Genomic DNA, 17,841 nt, shown 5'->3' with positions numbered 1-17,841 from the left:
AATATCATATCCTACTAGATCAAACGAACATTTCCTATTGCCGAAGATGGTGGTGGAAGGATAAGCGCAGGATCCGGATGAAGTAGCCATTGGCCTGGATGATTCATGCTTCCGGTAGATAGATGATTATGCAGGATACAATGAATAAAGCTAAGTTATTGCTATAAAAGCTGTCATTATTATATCTAATTAAGCATCTTTGTGACGAAATAGACAAAGGATCATCTTTCCTGTCTACTACTTATAGCTATATGTCCCAATCCTTATATATACCAGAGCTGTAGGGTCAGAACTCACCCCTCCAAGTGAGGGGCTTCATAAGAGACCAGCACATAATCCAAAATTCCAGGAATATTAAATACGATGCCGCCCTTCATATAGTTCTCCCCAGCGAATCCTGTGCTCCATATGATATCTGCTGCAATGGAACGGGGCTGAATCACTTGGTTTAGAAACTCCAGAGGATAATATTTTCTTAGCGATAGCCACACCTGGCGGAATGCAAATTTGACAGCTAGTAATCTAACCGTGTTAAGGGCCTTGAACTTTGGCCAGCATTGACTGGTCTACGCATCCTATAATTGGGTCACTGGGAGAGTGGATGCTGCTATCAAGTATTCATGTTGCCATTAGTTTCCATGCGGCTGAGTGTGAAGAACAGCTCCCGGAATGCTTTTGGAAACTTAGGCAATCAGTTCTGTAACCATACACACATTGTCGCTCGAGCCAATAGGTGCCCAACAAAGAGTGCAGTCATACTCTCTCTTTCGAGTTTGAAACAGTGACTGTAGCGAAGCCAGCCAAGCTATAACCACCCTGCACGAAGGCTTCCAGGACCGAAATCCGGATCTCTGCGGGGGAAAACAAGTGCTAGGAAGTCATGTTAGCTGGTATGTACGATATGGAGATCAATTTTCACGAGTGACGAGAAGAAGAATGAATGATCGAGGGGTAGGCAGTTAGTTAGCGTTGTATGAGCACATAGTTGGTGGTCTGTTGATGGTGTGGAATAGGGTTTCCATTATTGATGCTCTCAATAACTTTGGCAGGAGATGAGTAGGAATGACTGAGCGATTTTTCCCTGCTTTCTTGACTGCTGGTTCCCTCCATCCTATGATTGTTGTTAGATGATTTCGTTGCCTATGCGACATCTGCTATGTGATGATAGGAAAAGTGATAATGCAGAGCAAAAGAGAATTCGATTGTATTCATAAGAGTAACCATTCTGTCATCTTCTCCGGCAGCGGAGATGTTATCGGAAGAAATCGCTCATCGGTGGTAGTGGCAGGCAGTAGGAGAGGCTGCAGGCTGCTGCATGCAACTATGGAAGTATGCCTAACACGGCAATAGAGCTAGTAAGGTAGGAATGGGACGGAATATGTGAGGAACATTATACAGGAAGCATTCAAAAAGAAACAGTTGCTTCACAAAATTTTGGGTGAGGATTACTGAAAGTCGAGTCTGGCGTAGACTGGTTGAGAAGAAACAAAAAATTGACTAACTATGGAGAAGTCATGGTTAAGATAGATTGAAATATGATAACCAAGACATGATGAAAGAGAGAGCGGTCAGGGAGTGTTTCACAGTGGGGCCACAGGTTCCAGCTAAAGTTCTTTCGACAGGTATCAAAGGTAAAAACCAAAGTCGAGTATCACAAGAGCCGATGCAAGCCTGGCTGATCATGTCCACTTTATAGGCTGGAAGCCCTGCCACACCGCTGAAGGTGCACATAATCATCATGCTGTATATACCATACATAGACGATGGCCGCGCCAGAACGGAGCTGACATGTCCGTTGGCCTTTTAGACAATTGTTCAATCTATTTAAGTATAAAAAGGTAAAAAGAAGGAATGTATCTAACACCAGTCACCGATCTCATCACCGCCTTTCATGCGGTGAGGCGCATCCCAACCGAAACCCGTGACGGAGCAGGCGGCCAGTGACAGACCGCCCGTAGAAAAGTCGTGGTTTTGCCGCTGCTTGCTCCAGATTTCCCCTTCATCCCACTCCCTCTACTGCGCTGCCTCATTCTACTCTCGATCATTGTCTGCATTTCTGGCACTATTCCTCCCCTGGATCCTTCAGTTATCCTAAGCCCATCCACTCCTATCTTTCCAAACCTGGTGCGGCACCTTCCGAACGGCGTGGTGGGTTCTGCCGGTCGGTGTTGTGGCCAAGCTGCTATTTTGCCATCCGTTTCTCTCTCACCCCTCGTCTTCTCGAGACCGACCCTGTGTGCGTCACTGTCTCACGGCTCCAGCGTGCGCGCTGTGCCTCTCTGACCCGGTAGATCTGTCGCTTACAATATCTTTACAGTGCTCTTTAACGCGCAGTTCCTTGCTCGAGTCATCCCCCCATTTTGTTGTGTTAATCCCGGTCCCTCCTTGCCGAGTGCCCGCCCGGCCACACACTTTCCCTCTCAATGGGTCGCAAACCGAACCAACTCATCCTCGAGTTCTTTATTCGAGGCCAGAAACTCGAGGACGCCAGTAATCGCTACCAGCACACGTGCAAGGCCTGCGGAGAGAAATTCCCCAAGGGTCGCATCGACAGCTTGACCAACCATCTCGTGAAGAAGTGTCAAGCCATCCCGTTGCGCGATCGGCAACGCGTCTTGTTGCGACTTCACGAACTTCCCGACCTCGCCGATGGCGACCAGAACAAGGATGTGACAAGTAAGGGCAAGTCGGTGGATCTGCCCTTCACCACACGCCAGAATTTCGATGGCCTCAATGTTTTGGCCGAGGCGTCGCGCCAGGTTGGTGCGTCTGACCAGACGAAACGAGGCCCTGCATACACTCAGTCGGTGACAGTCGGGGGAAAGACCGTGGTCGTCGACCCGGCCCTCGAGGCTGAAGGCTTTCAAGGTCATCCTACACAGCCGGACCAGGTTGAAGAAGATGCGAACAACGCTCCAGGTAAGTCGGTGTTGTGACCTACCTTCACTCAAGCTCCATTCACTCATCCCGCTTCCTTTGTCTATTCGCGGCGCGCTAACATTTATAATCTCTCAAGGCACTCCTCAAGGTTCCAACGCCTCTTCTGTACCTTCCCTGCCTAGCTCCTCTCAAGATCAGCCGCAAGCCGCAGCCGCTTCCCCCCCGTTGCCAGACGTTTCGTTGACTCCGGACCCCACCTCCAATGCGCGCCAGTCGCAACTGTCCATGATTGCTGCTTCCGCTAGTGAGATGGTGCCCCACGGTCTCCCAATGGATCACGATGCTGGTCTTACCGATGGTATGCCTAAGATGAGTCCCTCGTGGAACCAGCAGCTGTCCACCCAGGAGCAACTTCTCTTCGACAGCCTCCACGAACATGATCCCACTCTCACTGCAGCGACACAGCGCGCTGCTTCCTTCCCCCGTCCCATTGCTATGAACCCCAACTCTCAGGCCAAGGGCTTTGTGAACGAATTTGGCAACTCTACCAAGCCTACGAAGCCGAAAGTGCGCGGTCGCTTCTCCGCCGCCCGACGCCGAGAGGTTCAGGAAGTTCGCAAGCGGGGCGCATGTATTCGTTGTCGCATGCTGAAGAAACCTGTAGGTTGATTGCCCCTCGGTCTTGAATATGCCCTCTAACAAGTCCTGCTTCTAGTGCTCTGGTGACAGCCCGTGTACCACCTGCGCCAGTGTCGAGAGCGCCCGCTTGTGGAAGCACCCGTGCATTCGCACGCGCATCGCCGAAGAATTCGAGCTGTACAATGCAAGTATGTAACTTGGCCTTGGTGGTGGTTTTCACACGCACTAACCACCGCAGATTTGCACGCTACCCTTGCCTATCACGATGTGAGCGGTATCCGCAATCAAATCAAATTCGAACATTACGCTGGACGTATTGAGGTTACCCACTTTGAGGAGAGCATGGTCTATGTTACTTTCAGCGGACTCCAGGGCCATAAGGCACCCGCATCGACGCTTGACCCTCAGCTTCAGGCTCTCGGAGATGAAACACAATTCCAGGGCCCTCTCCACGAGCTGTATCTGCTGGACAGTGATGCAGATGATCTTCCTGGAAAGATCGAGATGTACATCAAGAAGACTGCGCCGTTCTTCTACGAGCGGGAGGCCTCGGACTTCATGAGACCAACTTTGTTGCTTGCAGCGGAGTTAAGCCAGCAGAAAAAGGTATGTTCTTGACGAATCACCGGAAAGCCAGCAGTGTTGGTTGACTTGTTCAGGATGTGTTGCTCGAACGGGTGCTGGAACTCTGGATTGCCACTCACATTCTGGCCGATGGGGAATTGCAGTGGAAGACATTCTGCAACCCAACTCTTCCTCCCACATCGATGCACTCTCTTGCACAGCCATCAGACGATGGCCGCACACCCATCGATAGTGTCACCAACAGCGAGTCGTACGAGCTCCTATGCAGCCAGCTGCGGGCCGCAACCGAGAAACGCGCGTCGCAGTTGAGCAAGTCGGTCATGAATGATCTCGAGCGGCGACTGCTTCAGCGCCAGCAGAGCGGCTGGTTCGAGACCTTCCTGGTTGCGCTTATTTTGTTGAATTGCGTGGAGCGGACGTGCTGGCTATTCCGGTCCTGGGACGATGAGAACTTTGCTCAGCGGGTAAGCTCACCGCCATACTCCAAAGCGGTCTGTCTGTATACTGACTCGTTTCGCAGTGGCCTTTGGACAAGCGCCCACCTTACTACGCCAATCAAGGCGATCGCTTCTCCGACATCCTGCACATGTTGTTGAAGATGCGTAGCCTTCCGCCCAAGGCTACTCCTCGACCAGATACCGGCATCTTAAAAGCCGTGGATGGTAGTGACGAGAACGCAGCTCGCTGGTTTGACATGATCAAAGTGACTCGTACGTACCCATGAGGCCTTGAACCTGAGATGAATCACTAACCACGAGTTAGCTCTCTTCCTCGAACAACGTCAAGCCACCGTTTTTGACCCTACTGACTCCCGCTCGCTCGACCTCCGCTACGGAGCCAAGCTCCTTCCCCCAACGAACGTCTACACCTAATCCTGCCTTGCTGCGTCTTCTAGGCTCTTCTAGTACTGGTTGACGAAACAGAAAGAAAGCACAAAAAAACAAAGTAAACGACTTTGATGACAACAACAACAACAACAACATTAACAACAACAAACCTCGAAATAAGCAGGCTTCTCTTTTCTTTTCCTCTGCACTATCACAATCTATGATTGACCTGTTGGTTCTAGTATATGGTGTAGATGGATGGGCGTGAGTGTAGGCGTGGGCATGGGCATGGACATGCGAGGAAGCAAAAAGGAACGACAGGAAGGACGGACGGAGAATGAATTGCAGCGATTATGTGTGCGCGTGTTTCTTTCTTTTCCAAAAATTAAACCCCCTGTAGTAATGTAACCGAACGAAATCCATACCTGTGTTTGATTCACGCCTGAGGCACTTGCTGTAAATCAATATATAAGTATCCCGAGAATCATGATGTCCAGATTGAATTCAACGCTCACTACATAAGACAGACAACTTAGTTAACTGTCTATCTTTACACTATGTCAAAATTTTTCATTTATGATTTTTTAGTACTATAAACATGTGCTATTCATTTAGAATCCATATCTCATCTCATCTCTTCCAGTTTATTCTCAAGTAGTTACAGTAGAATCTATTTCTATCTAGTCTATTTATCAGCTAGTACATTCTGCTTAAGTCCTACACTGAGACTCTTTTTTTTTTTTCCATATATATACAGCACATCAAAATCCTCTTTCTTCTACATAATCTGTGCAGTGACCGTGTAGTAGGTTTATGTGTTTGCTGCTTACAATTACTACTACTACTCCACTAGTAGTAGTAGGTATCATTGTTGTCCGTCGTTTGGCTGCTACTATTCGTTGGATTGGGAGTTGAGGGTGGTAACTTAATATATTATTATTAATGCTACTCGTACTAGGTCTATACGCATATATACATTCGATGAGAAGGTACTAAGGATACAGTTGTTTCACACTCTTTTTTCCTTCCCTTTTTCCGCCTTATCACTACGTTGTCCTCTCTCCCTTTATCTTGGTAGTATTCTTCACTGATATCGTACAACCAAACCGGTGTACACTAGCAGAATTACTATAACCTAACATATTGTTGTGGCTGGCAACTCGTCATTCAAATGGCAATATAGAAATGACAAGACAGATGAAATTCAACACAAGTTAGACAACGCCTTCTAGCTAACTTATCAAAGTCCCGGGACGTCACTATAAAAAAAAGAAAACGGGGGACAGAAAGATTCAATGAGAGGTGTCACAGAAAAAAAATGAGCCCAAGCAAAACACCTTTCTAAATCCAGCGTAGCAATATCAAAGAGGATTCCAGTTTACTTCTGGCAGTGTATCCGGTACTTTATAAGGGTCATTGGGGTCTAAAGGGGGCATGTAGAGTGGCCCATCACGGGGGGGCCAATGCAAACCAAACTCGGTCCAATAAGGCTTATCACGCGGAATAGACAGGCCATCAGTTGCCAGAGGCTGAGGGAGAGGCTTGCGAGTCGTTGATGGGGTAAAACGATTGTTCTTGGATTGTGCGTCTGGTCTGCTTGGATTCTCCGTATCAGGGCTGACCGGGACAAGTTTTGGGATAGGCGCCTTGTAGATATCGAACTCAATATGACCGGAACGGCCCACCGCCCCCCATTTTAGGCCTGAACGACTAATTTGCGAGATCAGATCGGTCGCAGCCTGATGAGGGTCCTGGCGTGGTGGCACTTCGTTTGTCGAAACTGGATGGTGGCATCTGTGGCCATTATTTATAGGTTCGCTTTTCGTATCGGAGTCGTAGTCGGTAGCAACATCGGGGTTTTTGGACGAACTCCCAGTACTGAGGGCTGGCTTTTTGGCTTTTGAACGGCCGTTAGAGTCACTAACGGTAAACTCGTCTCGTTTGGGATCATCGCTCTTGTTGACGTCGACAGGGCTGAAAGCTCTGGTGGTGGCGGTGCTTTGAGAGGGAGTTAAGATGCCACCATCGCTAGAAGTACTGGGATTGGTGGTGATCTGAGAGGGAGCCACGATTTCACTAGCGGCACAATCTTTATCCTCACCGTCCGAGAGACTGTAGGTTGGTGGATAACGTGCTGTGGGCGTTTCATCGTCAGAACCTACGGAATCGCCATCCTCGAGAGTCGCTGAGTTAGATGAGGGTGATATAGCCGGAAATCGTCCTCCATCAAGGCGTTCCTCGAGCAACACATAGTAGGTTTCAGCTATCTTATAGCTAGCAAGGTAGTTGCTGTGGCTGGTCAGCAAGGGTCTCACTCCACGCTGATGGTTCATAGGCGAAGTACAACTTACTGATTTGTGGGCATCAACTTCGCTTCCATAGCACTAGTGACCATCATCAGTAGCTCTGTCTCATAAACTAATTCTTTATCTGTCAGATCGAGCAGAGGACAGCCATCTGCTATCGGGAGACCCGTAGAATCCGACAACCAATATCGGTCATTGTCTTTCTCGAAAAGATATAATAGCTTGGGCGCCTAGTGGGTGTCAGGATTTACGTGGCTGGAATTGCTGGAAAGGATATCAACCATTGAACTCTGGTGGTGTACGACGTAACAATAAGATGAAGGAGCTAAGAGGAGATTAGAATCTGAGCACGACCGTGATCATTCATGTGAGGCTGAATGCAAGGTTAATGAGTAGACTTACTGTAGTATGCGAGGCACTTCACGAATACTCTTGGCTTTTTCCTTTTTGGCTGTCTCCGTCCTGTAGCGTTAGGAACCACAGAAGGCAATGCAGCGCAGGTAGAGAGTAAAGTCTTCAGCGTATCTCAAATAAAAATGAGAAAAAGAGAAAATTGACCATTAGTACAGCCACAGTTAATACAAAAAGAATGGGAATCAAAAAGCAGCACAAGTCCACCCACATCTATGAGAAGAGAGTAAAAAGAACATGAAAAGGAGGAAGGAGTGAACGACTAAATAAGGAGCGGACAGGCAAAAGGCATCACATCATCATGATCATACAACATGAAAAAGCATACCATCCATCATACATCATCATCATACATTAGGCAGCCGTGACCTCCTGAACCTGCTCGAGCACCACAGCATAATACTTCCCTTCTACAGAAGTATCGTGGTACGGCCCAGCACCTACCAACGCCCTACACCAGGCTGCCCATTAGTATTTCATTTGAAGACAGCCACTAGGATGACAAAACATAGACAAAGAACAATCACTTACCACCCCTTATACTTCGGCTGATTGAAAATATCCGTAAACGCTTTCAGGATGCGCAACGGCAGCTCCAACATGGAAGGCATTTCCGGACCATCACCGCAAATCGGTAGCCCCAGTTTATTGACGGGAAGATACACAATCTCGGATGGACTTTGCGGATTACGCGCCTCCTGGAAGATCAGAAGGCGCCTCGACGGGGGTGGCATCGTCACTATGTTTCCTGGCTGGTTCTCGGATCTATTTTCCGCGAAGATGGACCAGTTTCCCCGGTTGGCGTGCGCTTGCTAAGTTGGTTTTCCAAAAATGGCGTCGCGACTATCCACCGACTATGCTTTCCACTTTGCTGAGAACAATTATGAAATTTGCTAGTGGATGAGCCGAATTGAGCACCCGTTCTGTGCCAAGGGTAAGCCTACATTTAGGAGGCATCATGCAGGTTGAACGCACCAGATCGGGCCAAGATTATTGCGAGGTTGAGATTGAAGCCCCACTGAGGGTTTGAGAGGTCCGAGAGCACGATGCAGCGAATGCCCTGAAGGGAAAAGGTAAGAATGATAGTACCGAATAGATACTGCGTGGATGCAGCGAACTTTCGCGCGGCGCGTCGCATCGCCAAACACGTGCGCGGGGGCGGGGACTGCCTTATCGGGAAGCCCCTTATCGTGACCTCCACTTTCCCAATTCGGAAAGGGAAGTTTTGCGGTAGTGACTCGCCCCATCTACTTTGTGCTTATAGCACTAATTGGCAATTTTTCTCTAATATAATAGGAAAGATAGTATATATAGTATATGTGAATCCAATAAGTGTATGCATGCAATGGCTAAATCGAATGTCAGGGTATCATAGCAAAGGCTCTCGCCCAGACTGCCTCATCAACAAACGCCAAAAGCACGAATAGCCCCGGCAGTAACACTTCCCCTCAGGACGTAGGACTATGTACATCTACGTATCAAGCTCTCCATCCAATACGCGTCGAGCTGCATCTAGGCGCCGTCTCAGTAATCGCACCTGCTTCGGGTCCGGGTTCTCGGACGTCGTGATGTTCTGCAAGTCCAAGCAAACATTGCCCAGACTCTGGAATAGCCGCTCTAACAGATGAGTGTCATCGTCGTTCAAGCCCAAATTCCCCTTCGCAGTGGCACTCGGGTGAGGGCTGGAAGCTGCGCGGACGGTGGACACGAGAGATGATACCAAGGATGTCGGCGTGGTAGATCCGGTGGTTGCAGAATCTGACCGTCGCGGGGGCAAGTTGGCCTCAGGATAGAGGCTAGCTTTATCCCGCCGACTGGGCTGTCTGCGAATAACCCGGGGGGTTCCTTCACCGTCCCCATATTGGGCGCCATTGGAATCATCTACATCCGAAGGGTGGTTGTTGCGTAGCTCTAGTAGCAGTTAGTTACCCACGCCTTGTGAGATGCTCTTCATGAATCCTTACCATCGTTGAACTTCCGGTCCCAATAGAGGACACTTTCAAGATCATCACGATCCCCTTCGGTAGCCGTAGCAAACGTCGCCACAGTGGATATGGAGGTAGTGCTATTTGCGCGAGAATGGCGGGTGGAACGGGGGTCGATCGGCCGCGTCGTTTCCACAGACGATGTTGAAACATTGCTCTCCCGTCGCAAGCGAGCCTGCGTGTAGTTTCCTAGAGCGCTATGTAGGATGAAATGCTCATAGTCGAAAGCATCCTCTCGCTCCTCGTGCGGTGTATCCTCCAAGCTCTGTGGAGCCGCTGGAAAAGCCTCCAACGAATCATCAAACTCATCATCCAGGGGTTCGCGCAAGATCTCGTCCAAGGCCTGGCGATCCAATCCGTCATCGGCGCCATTTATGTAATATTCACCCTCTTCTGCGTCCTCATAGAGCGTCCCAGCAACAGACTTTCCGTCATCGTCGTCCTCCCTGGACTCGTAACCCCCATAGGTCGGCTCGGCATGTGATGCCTGGGTAGAAGGCAGTTCTCGTTTTCTTTGACTTGTCTGACGGGATAGACTTGTCTGACGGGAGACACCAACCTCGGGCTCATATCTGGCACTTCCATAGTCACTGCGGTGCTGACTATCTTGCGTATATCCAGCGGACCGCCCATTCCCAGTATTAGCGTCAATATTGGTCCGGCGCTCTTTCACCTCCGCTGCACTGGGTGCCCATTGGTCCGTTGCGGAAAGAGGGCTCGGGGTCCGCAAACTTTGCATGCTGCGTCGACGTAGGTTATCCTCCTGGGCTCTAACCTTTAAGCTAGATATCTTGATATGAAGGCCCTTCATCTGATCCTGGAGATCCCGCACCTGCAGCTGCGACTGGGATCGAGAGGGAGGTTCATAAGTTGGTTGGACCGAATTGGGTCCGTTCAAGGTCTCAGAAGACTCATCCTCGATTACTTCCTCGGAAATGCCCAAGCCTTTGGGTGAATCAGAGGCGGCTCGCGGGTTCGACACCGGGGGCGAAGAACGGATCTGTGGCCTCTGCATCGATGACACGGACGCACGATGGGTGAGGTACGCACGCGTTGGATCATAGCGGAAGCTTCGCTCGTCATGATGAAGGTTGGGGGCCGTGGTTGAGCCGAGAGCGCTCACCGACCGGGAGAGATTGCGCTCAACGGCAGGCAGACTCGATTGCGCTGCAGAAGGTAGGTTGGTTTCGCTGTGAACACGGGAATGACCGTTGTTATTGATTGCGTCCTGGGATGATGTATAGGTCGCGCGTGGTCGATTAGCTGAGCCTCTGCGGTCGGCACGGGAGATGGATTGGTACAATCCACCAACTGGCTGACCCAGTCCCAGGGGTTGGTGACCCACGGATGGCGTTGGTGATGCCGACAGCGACGGGGACGCGCGCATTGACGTACGGGCTCGGCTTAGATTGCCCTCCATGAGCTGCATACCAGTGCAACAGTTAGTCACTAGTCAAGGTTTCATAAGCGCGCATGAAACACATGGTCAACATACCGTGAGGCGCTTCTTCGCATTCTCCAGAATTCTCTCCGCCTCGGTGCTCAAAACAGCCGACGAGAGCTCCACCCCAGATCCGCCTTTCTCCGTGGTCGCCATTAGACTCGGAGTCGAACCATTTCCTTCCAGACTATCAATCGCAGACCGTACACCTTCAGGGACTTGGTGAGGATTTTGCACCGTACCGCGACTCCCCTGGCGGTCCTTAGCGGCGTCCTGCGACGAGTCGCTAGCACCACTAATTGTCGAGCTAGACGAGCTGCTCCACGCCGCCATTTCCCTAGCCTCCGCCTCTGCCGTCTCGCGTTGCGAAACAGGCGAACCCGCCATCCGACCCGCCTGAGACAGAAATGGAAGGGTCCTCATGTGCGCCGGCGACGACGAGACACTATCCTCCTCCCCGATGTCCGACAATCGACGACTAGAATCCTGAACTTCACTTGGCCACATGCGACGCGAGAAACCTATTTTCTGAGGCCGGCTGCCATATGAGAGAGCAATACCGGCGGAACCAACGCCTCGACCCTGGTCGTCAACATCCTCGGGTGCCGTGCGGTTCTCGTAAAAGGACTGGAGGTTGGACAAAGAGGGGAGGTTGAATGGCGGGGACGGGGTGGAGGACTCGCGCTCATTGTGGTCGAACGGTAGAATCATATCGGGGTTCGAGAGGGTCGGCGATGGGGGGATCGGAGGTGGTGGTGGACGAGGAGAGTGTCCAGCATCCTCGGCGGACAGCATGCTTATACCGTGCTGTGTAGCTGTTGAGGCCGGTGTATGTATCTAATGACGAAAGAAATCAAAGTATATCCCAGCACACGACAGGAATCGGCGCTCAGACCCAGGCCATCTGCAACCAGGGGAGGGGATGAAGGCTCGTCTGGTTCAGCTGGAGAGGTCTGGGCCTGCAGGTAGGACCAGGATTGAAGGGATGAAGGTCAGTGTGGTAATATCTGCAAGAGGGGATCTGCTGCTGGAGATGCAGAGATGCAATCGCAAAGTCAATCTGAGACAGGTTGGGCACTACCCTGGTCGAATCAGCGAGTGTGGAGGGCGGTGGCAGGCGAGGTCAGCGTAGACTTCGATTAGAAATTAGGGAAATAAAAACAAATTAGAATTAAGCATTAACTATTAAAAGCATCGAAGACGGGAAGAAGCAAAAAAGAAATAGAAGGAAAAGGAAACCGAAAGGAGGGAATAAGATTTGGGGAAAGAGAGAGAGAAGGCAGCAAGGATGCGAACTGGAAAGGAAAGAAGAGGAGTCAAATGGCCAGTTCCACGAATGCAACCAGTTCAGTTCAGTTCAACTCAGTTCAATTCAGTCCAACACCAAAAGAAAGTGTTCGGGGAGGGGGGGCCAATTCCAATTTGGGTTTGGGGAAATTTCCACTGCCATAATTAATCTTGTCCCTGCTTTTTTTTCTCACCCGTTCCCTTTTTTGCCTTTTTTTTTCTCTTCGTTTCTTTCTCTACCAATCTCAATTAGGCAGGGATCTGAGCTCGTCGCTGGAGATCCTCAATCAACGGTTGAGAACGATAAGAATCCTCAGGAGACAGTGGGTTACTGGTTCATGGGAGAGAGATGGAGCAACTAAACACCTACTGGAGAGGTGGAGTGAGACCGATCCAAAGAACCGAACAGACAGGGGATGTACAGTACGTAGTTAGGTACTACAGTAGTAGTATCTAAGCCATGGTACATTGTTCCCTCTCGGTTACCCACAGATAGCTACTTACTTAAGTGCATGCATTTCATTTAACTAAACCTTGAGAAACTTCCAGGATACAAAATGATCATTCATTTCCACCCCCCTCATCATTACTATCACTGCATACATCAACAAGCCCAGTTCCAGCCCGGTTCCTGAACCACCAAACCAATCCCGGAGATCGTCATTTAACGATCGGTCCGGCCTAAATTCAGCTGCACCATGGAACCAACCTCATTCGGCCATACTAATTTAAGTTACTATGACTACTGACTAACTCCGTACAGAGCTGAGATCTTCCCCCCCTGAGATTATGAAACACCATCCCCTCCGGGAGGCTACCTGCTAGATGCATCAGGAGTAGATGCCTGGGGAGGATGCTGTGCAGCTTCTCCGGCTTCATGGGAAGTGGCGTCTCTAACACGGGACGTGCGGTTTCAGAATCTTGGGGCCATGGGGGCGGTAACATCCGTTTGGGGGGTGTCTTTTCTGCGCTCGCTGCTACCCTACCTTGACACTATCTTTCCTATGGTTAACTATGGGGAAGTGTAATGTACGGCAAGATACTAAGTACTTTGCTACGTCTTGGAATCATGCAAAATAAATTATAAATATCAAAATGCTTTTTTCTGACTCGTTTTGGTCCCATGTCTATCACAGACCCTGTACAGATGGAGATATCACCTATAAAGAAAAAGGAATCAATATAATAAGAATCCAACGAACACCTCGATGAGCAAATGAAATGCCTTTGTAAAAGAAAAATCCCGGCCAATAGTACAATGTTCCCCTGCTAAGGGACCGAAACGGAAAGACTCTCTACCGGATCTTCTCCAGCAGCAGCTTCGCACCACTGCTGACCGGGCTGCCCTTCTTTCCATCCTTGCTGGTCTCCGACGACGCCTTCTCCAGCGCCTTCTTGTTCTTCTTCAGCGTCTTCAGCAACTCGGCCTTCTTCTCGAAGTCGTCCGACTCCGCAAGAGCCACCACGACGAAAACATTGGATCCTGTGGCCCACGACATGGTCTCTTCTTGAATCTGCTCGTAGAAAAGACCGTGGAAGTTGAGCGGAGGCTGCACCTTCTCGACCTTCTTCTCGGCGGGGTTGAACCGTCCACCCTGAACCAGTGACTTGAGCAACCGGCCCACGAACGGAGAGTCCTTGGTGTCGGCTCTGGATTTGGCGGCCTCGGCCACGGCGGCCAATGCGGCGCTCTTGTCTCCATCGGCTTCGAACAGCACCTCGGAGATGAATTGGCATCCGAAGCTCGTCTCGAGGAGAGAGTCGGCACGTGCGGCAATGAGCTCGAGCACGTTAGCCGACGCAGCCTTGACCAGCTCCTGTCGTCGAAGCTCGGGGTCCTTCTTGGAGGTCTCCTTGCGGATTTCACGAACCTCCTTCAGCAACTCATGGTCGCCGTCAGGCAGAAGCCACTTGACCCGATCGCCGACGAACGGATACAGGATGGGGATACGCGCTGTCAAGTCGTTCACTTGGAAGAGCAGCTCTTCGTTCCGAGCCTCGGCATCCATTCCCTGGTTCAGGAGTTCGGGGAAGACCAACTTCGAGGTAAGCTTGGTATCATCAATAACTTCGTACGCGGTCAACAGAACCAAATGTCCGTGGAGATCGCCGGCCATCATCTTGATGGTATCTCTGTAGAAGCGGGTAAGGAGCTTGCGGTCCTTGGCGTTGGAGTACGCCAGACTCAACGACATCACCCGGGCACCGGACTTGGTGAAAGCCAAGTTCTTGACCAGGTCTCCCTCTTCATCGCCCTTCAGCAGCTCAACAAACTCGTTAGCCTCGGAGCTGCCCGGCTTAGTGTTAAGGTAGTACTGCAGCATGGCGTCGTGCAGGATGGTGAAACCGGAGTTGCGCTTCTGCACCAGCTGGTTGACAAGCTCCCAGAGGTAGTGCATGATGGGGCCCCTCTTCTCCGGGTGCGCCTCGAGGATCTTAGAGAGGTCCGCATCAGGCGGGCCGTTCTTGTCATCCCTGAAGATGACGAATTCCGGACCGTACCACTCACGCAGAAGGTTCGCCTTCTGTTCCTTCGTCGCAACGGTGCGGTAGATATCGTCGAGAATCCAGGACCCCTCGGGGTGTCTGATGAGTCTCTTGACATGTCCGTAGAACTCAGGCACGATCAAATCACGAACCTCGGCATCACCGTGAACAATCAACTTTCCGACCAGGAACTTGGCGTACCGGCTCTGCGCAAGCTCATTGTAGCTACCCTTCAGTTCCGTGGCGATCATCTTCCGTTGCTCCATGTTGGCGTATTTGAGGGCCGTCTGGATGACGCGGACCGAGTCATGCTTGAAGACAAAGTCCTTCACACGTCCAGTGATGATTTCAAAAAGCTCCTTAATGAGCTTCTTCCGCTCCTCGAGTGGAACATGAGACTTGCGACGCAGCTGCTCCCACAGCTTTTTCGAGCGACCGATCATATCAGCGTTGGGTCTGGCGGCCTTGCGCTCTTGCAGGAGGGCCTTTTGCTTCGCATGCGATTCGCGCGACGTAGACTTATCTAAATGAACAAAAGCAGCACATTAGTACCAGACCTTTTGCACCAGAGAGGAATTTCAATCAATCAAGCATACTTTGCTGAGCATCCGCATCCGCAGACTTGGACTTCTTCCCAGTATCTTCTTCCTCAACATCTTCCATATCAACATCCTCTTCCTCGTCATCCTCATCATCCAAAGCATCAATCTCCGAATCATCAACATCATCCAGATCAAAGTCATCCTCATCATCATCATCCTCAGAATCAGACTCCTCCTTCTGCGCCTTCTTCTTGCTAGAAGTCTTCTTATCCTTCTTTCCACCCTTATCGCCCTTCTTCGACAACACAGACTTGGAAGCCTTCACGGGGGCCGCAGACGACTTGCTCTTCTTCGCGGGCACGGACACCGGCGTCTTGGTCCGTTTTCCATTGCGCTCGTCACCGGCGTCTACTCGACGCTTTACCCCGACCATGGTGGAGAATATGTCTGGAAATCGAACAAAAAGAGGCTATACCTTTGAGAAGTAAAATGAAAGCTTCTCTGGCGGGGATATGAGATAGAAAAAAATAAAAAATATAAAATGGTACGCCGCCCGCGGGTTAGCTTTGCTCTCTTTTGTCCCGGAGAATGGACTTTTTTTTCCCTAACCGTTTTTTGCTTTTTTCGGGGGAACAGGGCGGTCGAGATTTGGTTGGGTTTGTTTTGTTTGCATCTGCTGATAAGAAGGGTGTCCGTGTCTACTAACTTATCTATCTAATGGGGTTCCCGCGGGTGATGGTCTGGATTAATTGTGAATTGGGATGATTTGGTTTTATTGGTTTCTAGTCATGTTTATGGATGCAGATAAAAAGAAAAAGATTTCGCATGCAGGAATCTCTATCGATGAATCTAAAGAAACATCAAAAGTCACCGATGCAAAGCCCCGACAGCGCGCAATGCGATTAGGTTTAAGCCAAAACCCACACAAATGAATCAGACAAGCAACAAGCACAACTGTCGAGGGTGATTGAACAGAGCAAAAGAAAAAAAAAGTGACACTTCAATGGTAATCCCCATCCAGACGCCTACAGATTATGAATTACCCAGTATATAGTTACACACCCCCCTGCGCTCGTATCACGCATCATGTACCTCCGATTCCGCATTGACCGGCGGTGCTTTGAAAGTACCTAGCTCTGAGCCCAGATTGCTTGGGCCTCTTTTACGGCCTGGGATGTGAAATCCAAGAGTCGAAGATTTAGAGGTACTGGAGTTCTGGGAGGAGTCGTTTGTAAAGTCACCGAACCGAGAGAAGATGCTCTTCCGCTTTGGTTTGACTTCCTCGTCGTCGAGCGCAACCTCTTCGTATTGCTCTTCTTCCATGGCTTCCGGTTGCTTGCTTAGATTCGAGTATAGCGTAGATGGTGTTGATGTTATATGAGAGACTCGAGAGTCGAGCGATGTTCGAGATGGCATCGCATCGGTATAGCATACGGGTGATCGGGCGGAGATATCCTGGAGGCGCAGTGTAAGTCACTCTTGCGACAAAAAAGTGAGATCAAGTACGGATGGGTAATTACAAATGATCGGCGATACGAATCGAATGATTCGCGAGATATCGAGAAGGGTTCGTTCTCATTTACGAGATCGCGATGGTGCGAGGATCTCGGGGAACCAGGGTACTTGCGCCAGAAGCCCTGTTTCTCTGGAGGTGAGGGCTATTGACATGTGAGTTACTTGTTCCGCATGCGAATAAGACCCGCCATGTGATTGTAACGGTAGTGGTTCACATACGGGATGGTAGATTCCATTGGCGTCGACGACTGGCGGGAAGAGGATAGAGTTAGCGGGGTAAATTAAGGATCCATTGAAAGGGTCCCAGGTGGCATACCACTGAGTTTATATTCAGGTGGTTCATTTTCCGAACTCTTCCTGAAGTTCAAAGGACTCGAGCCATGAGTGTCGAGTGAGGCATGGCTAGCAGAGTTATCGTTGGGAGCGGCACTGACTTCCCCGCCATTGGGGGCAGTGGACTTTCTGGACAAGAAGTTGCGGAACGGCGCCATGGTGAAATGATAAGGAAGGGAAGCAGTCGCGTAGACGCAAAGAGACGGAGGGTCCCTGACAGGAGAATAAATATGCTGAGGTGGTCAAGCAACAATGGCGAGACCTGAACCGGGCGAGTTGCTTGCCAGGATGTACAACGCTCAAACCTCACATGATCGGCGGTCTCGGGCATCGGTTCAATTTATGAAAGGGTGGTTCATCCGCTGGCGGTGCAATCACAATCTGTTGGACGGGGTCGTTCCGACTTTTGCGAGGGGTAAAAGAAAAAAATTGGAAGAAGAAAAAAAAATACTAATGGTTCTCAACACAGTTGATTTGCCACTGAGTTGTGTGCAACGAACCTATCCAGACTAGTCAGGCATTTTGATCTCTCACTAGTCGAAAACAAGGCCGGGGAACTTTGGGCATATCATCATCGCCTTTATCCCAGGCATTGTAGTTCCA

General features: G+C 50.2%; 6 protein-coding genes across 6 annotated transcripts; 1 reads left to right on the top strand and 5 right to left on the bottom strand.

Annotated features, from left to right (window-relative positions):
* Positions 1-2,423: 2,423 nt before the first annotated feature.
* BO88DRAFT_353287 (uncharacterized protein) lies at positions 2,424-4,976 on the top strand (the record flags this gene model as incomplete). Its single annotated transcript, XM_025703629.1, has 7 exons — positions 2,424-2,919; positions 3,017-3,540; positions 3,596-3,707; positions 3,758-4,125; positions 4,179-4,568; positions 4,625-4,814; positions 4,867-4,976. The coding sequence occupies 7 exons, from the start codon at positions 2,424-2,426 to the stop codon at positions 4,974-4,976; spliced, it is 2,190 nt and encodes a 729-aa protein (XP_025557231.1).
* A 1,251-nt stretch (positions 4,977-6,227) lies between these two features.
* Positions 6,228-7,800, bottom strand: BO88DRAFT_219783 (uncharacterized protein). The gene is made up of 4 exons (XM_025701995.1): positions 7,640-7,800; positions 7,519-7,562; positions 7,283-7,467; positions 6,228-7,220 (listed from the first exon to the last, which is right to left on the bottom strand). The coding sequence occupies exons 2-4, from the start codon at positions 7,519-7,521 to the stop codon at positions 6,293-6,295; spliced, it is 1,116 nt and encodes a 371-aa protein (XP_025557230.1). The 5' UTR covers positions 7,522-7,562; positions 7,640-7,800; the 3' UTR covers positions 6,228-6,292.
* BO88DRAFT_219782 (uncharacterized protein) lies at positions 7,801-8,476 on the bottom strand. The gene is made up of 2 exons (XM_025701994.1): positions 8,180-8,476; positions 7,801-8,099 (listed from the first exon to the last, which is right to left on the bottom strand). The coding sequence occupies exons 1-2, from the start codon at positions 8,380-8,382 to the stop codon at positions 8,003-8,005; spliced, it is 300 nt and encodes a 99-aa protein (XP_025557229.1). The 5' UTR covers positions 8,383-8,476; the 3' UTR covers positions 7,801-8,002.
* A 643-nt stretch (positions 8,477-9,119) lies between these two features.
* On the bottom strand, positions 9,120-11,869 carry BO88DRAFT_353346 (uncharacterized protein; the record flags this gene model as incomplete). Its single annotated transcript, XM_025703636.1, has 3 exons — positions 9,120-9,559; positions 9,613-11,056; positions 11,129-11,869. 3 exons carry the CDS (start codon positions 11,867-11,869, stop codon positions 9,120-9,122), a joined length of 2,625 nt encoding a protein of 874 aa, XP_025557228.1.
* Positions 11,870-13,425: 1,556 nt separating this feature from the next.
* On the bottom strand, positions 13,426-15,992 carry BO88DRAFT_399187 (uncharacterized protein). The gene is made up of 2 exons (XM_025705351.1): positions 15,445-15,992; positions 13,426-15,371 (listed from the first exon to the last, which is right to left on the bottom strand). The coding sequence occupies exons 1-2, from the start codon at positions 15,821-15,823 to the stop codon at positions 13,657-13,659; spliced, it is 2,094 nt and encodes a 697-aa protein (XP_025557227.1). The 5' UTR covers positions 15,824-15,992; the 3' UTR covers positions 13,426-13,656.
* A 220-nt stretch (positions 15,993-16,212) lies between these two features.
* Positions 16,213-17,830, bottom strand: BO88DRAFT_399184 (uncharacterized protein). Its single transcript, XM_025705350.1, has 4 exons — positions 17,222-17,830; positions 17,125-17,153; positions 16,911-17,048; positions 16,213-16,845 (listed from the first exon to the last, which is right to left on the bottom strand). The coding sequence occupies exons 1-4, from the start codon at positions 17,394-17,396 to the stop codon at positions 16,468-16,470; spliced, it is 720 nt and encodes a 239-aa protein (XP_025557226.1). The 5' UTR covers positions 17,397-17,830; the 3' UTR covers positions 16,213-16,467.
* Between the last annotated feature and the right edge of the window lie 11 nt (positions 17,831-17,841).

This window comes from Aspergillus vadensis (assembly GCF_003184925.1).
Source record: "Aspergillus vadensis CBS 113365 unplaced genomic scaffold BO88scaffold_41, whole genome shotgun sequence".
Classification (NCBI taxonomy): domain Eukaryota; kingdom Fungi; phylum Ascomycota; class Eurotiomycetes; order Eurotiales; family Aspergillaceae; genus Aspergillus; species Aspergillus vadensis.
The sequence above is the reverse complement of the archived record's forward strand: the minus strand, read 5'-3'. Positions and strand labels throughout refer to the sequence as shown.